The sequence below is a fragment of the Meleagris gallopavo genome, unplaced genomic scaffold (genome assembly GCF_000146605.3).
Source record: "Meleagris gallopavo isolate NT-WF06-2002-E0010 breed Aviagen turkey brand Nicholas breeding stock unplaced genomic scaffold, Turkey_5.1 ChrUn_random_7180001888656, whole genome shotgun sequence".
Classification (NCBI taxonomy): domain Eukaryota; kingdom Metazoa; phylum Chordata; class Aves; order Galliformes; family Phasianidae; genus Meleagris; species Meleagris gallopavo.
Window position 1 is genome coordinate 1 of NW_011152425.1, and position 471 is coordinate 471.

The window sequence follows — 471 nt, forward strand, 5'->3', positions numbered from 1 at the left end:
GACCGCGGCGAACCGCCGCTCAGCACCAGCAAGTCCATCCAGGTGCGGGTGAGCGACGTGAACGACAACGCGCCGCGCTTCAGCCAGCCCGTCTACCAGGTGTACGTGAGCGAGAACAACGTGCCCGGCGCCTACATCTACGCCGTCAGCGCCACCGACCGGGACCAGGGCGCCAACGCCCAGCTCGCCTACTCCATCCTTGAGAGCCAGATCCAGGGCATGTCCGTCTTCACCTACGTCTCCATCAACTCCGAGAACGGCTTCCTCTACGCGCTCCGCTCCTTCGACTACGAGCAGCTCAAGGAGTTCAGCTTCCAGGTGGAGGCTCGCGACGCCGGCGAGGAACCGCAGCCGCTGGCCGGCAACGCCACCGTCAATATCATCGTCGTGGACCAGAACGACAACGCTCCAGCCATCGTCAGCCCGCTGCCCGGCCGCAACGGCACCCCGGCGCGGGAGGTGCTGCCGCGC

General features: G+C 66.9%; 1 protein-coding gene across 1 annotated transcript; it reads left to right on the forward strand.

Annotated features, from left to right (window-relative positions):
• Window positions 1-6: 6 nt before the first annotated feature.
• Window positions 7-468, forward strand: LOC104916360 (protocadherin-10-like; the record flags this gene model as incomplete). Its single annotated transcript, XM_010727404.2, has 1 exon — window positions 7-468. A coding segment is annotated over one exon (462 nt), but the record flags the coding sequence as incomplete, so codon positions are not given.
• Between the last annotated feature and the right edge of the window lie 3 nt (window positions 469-471).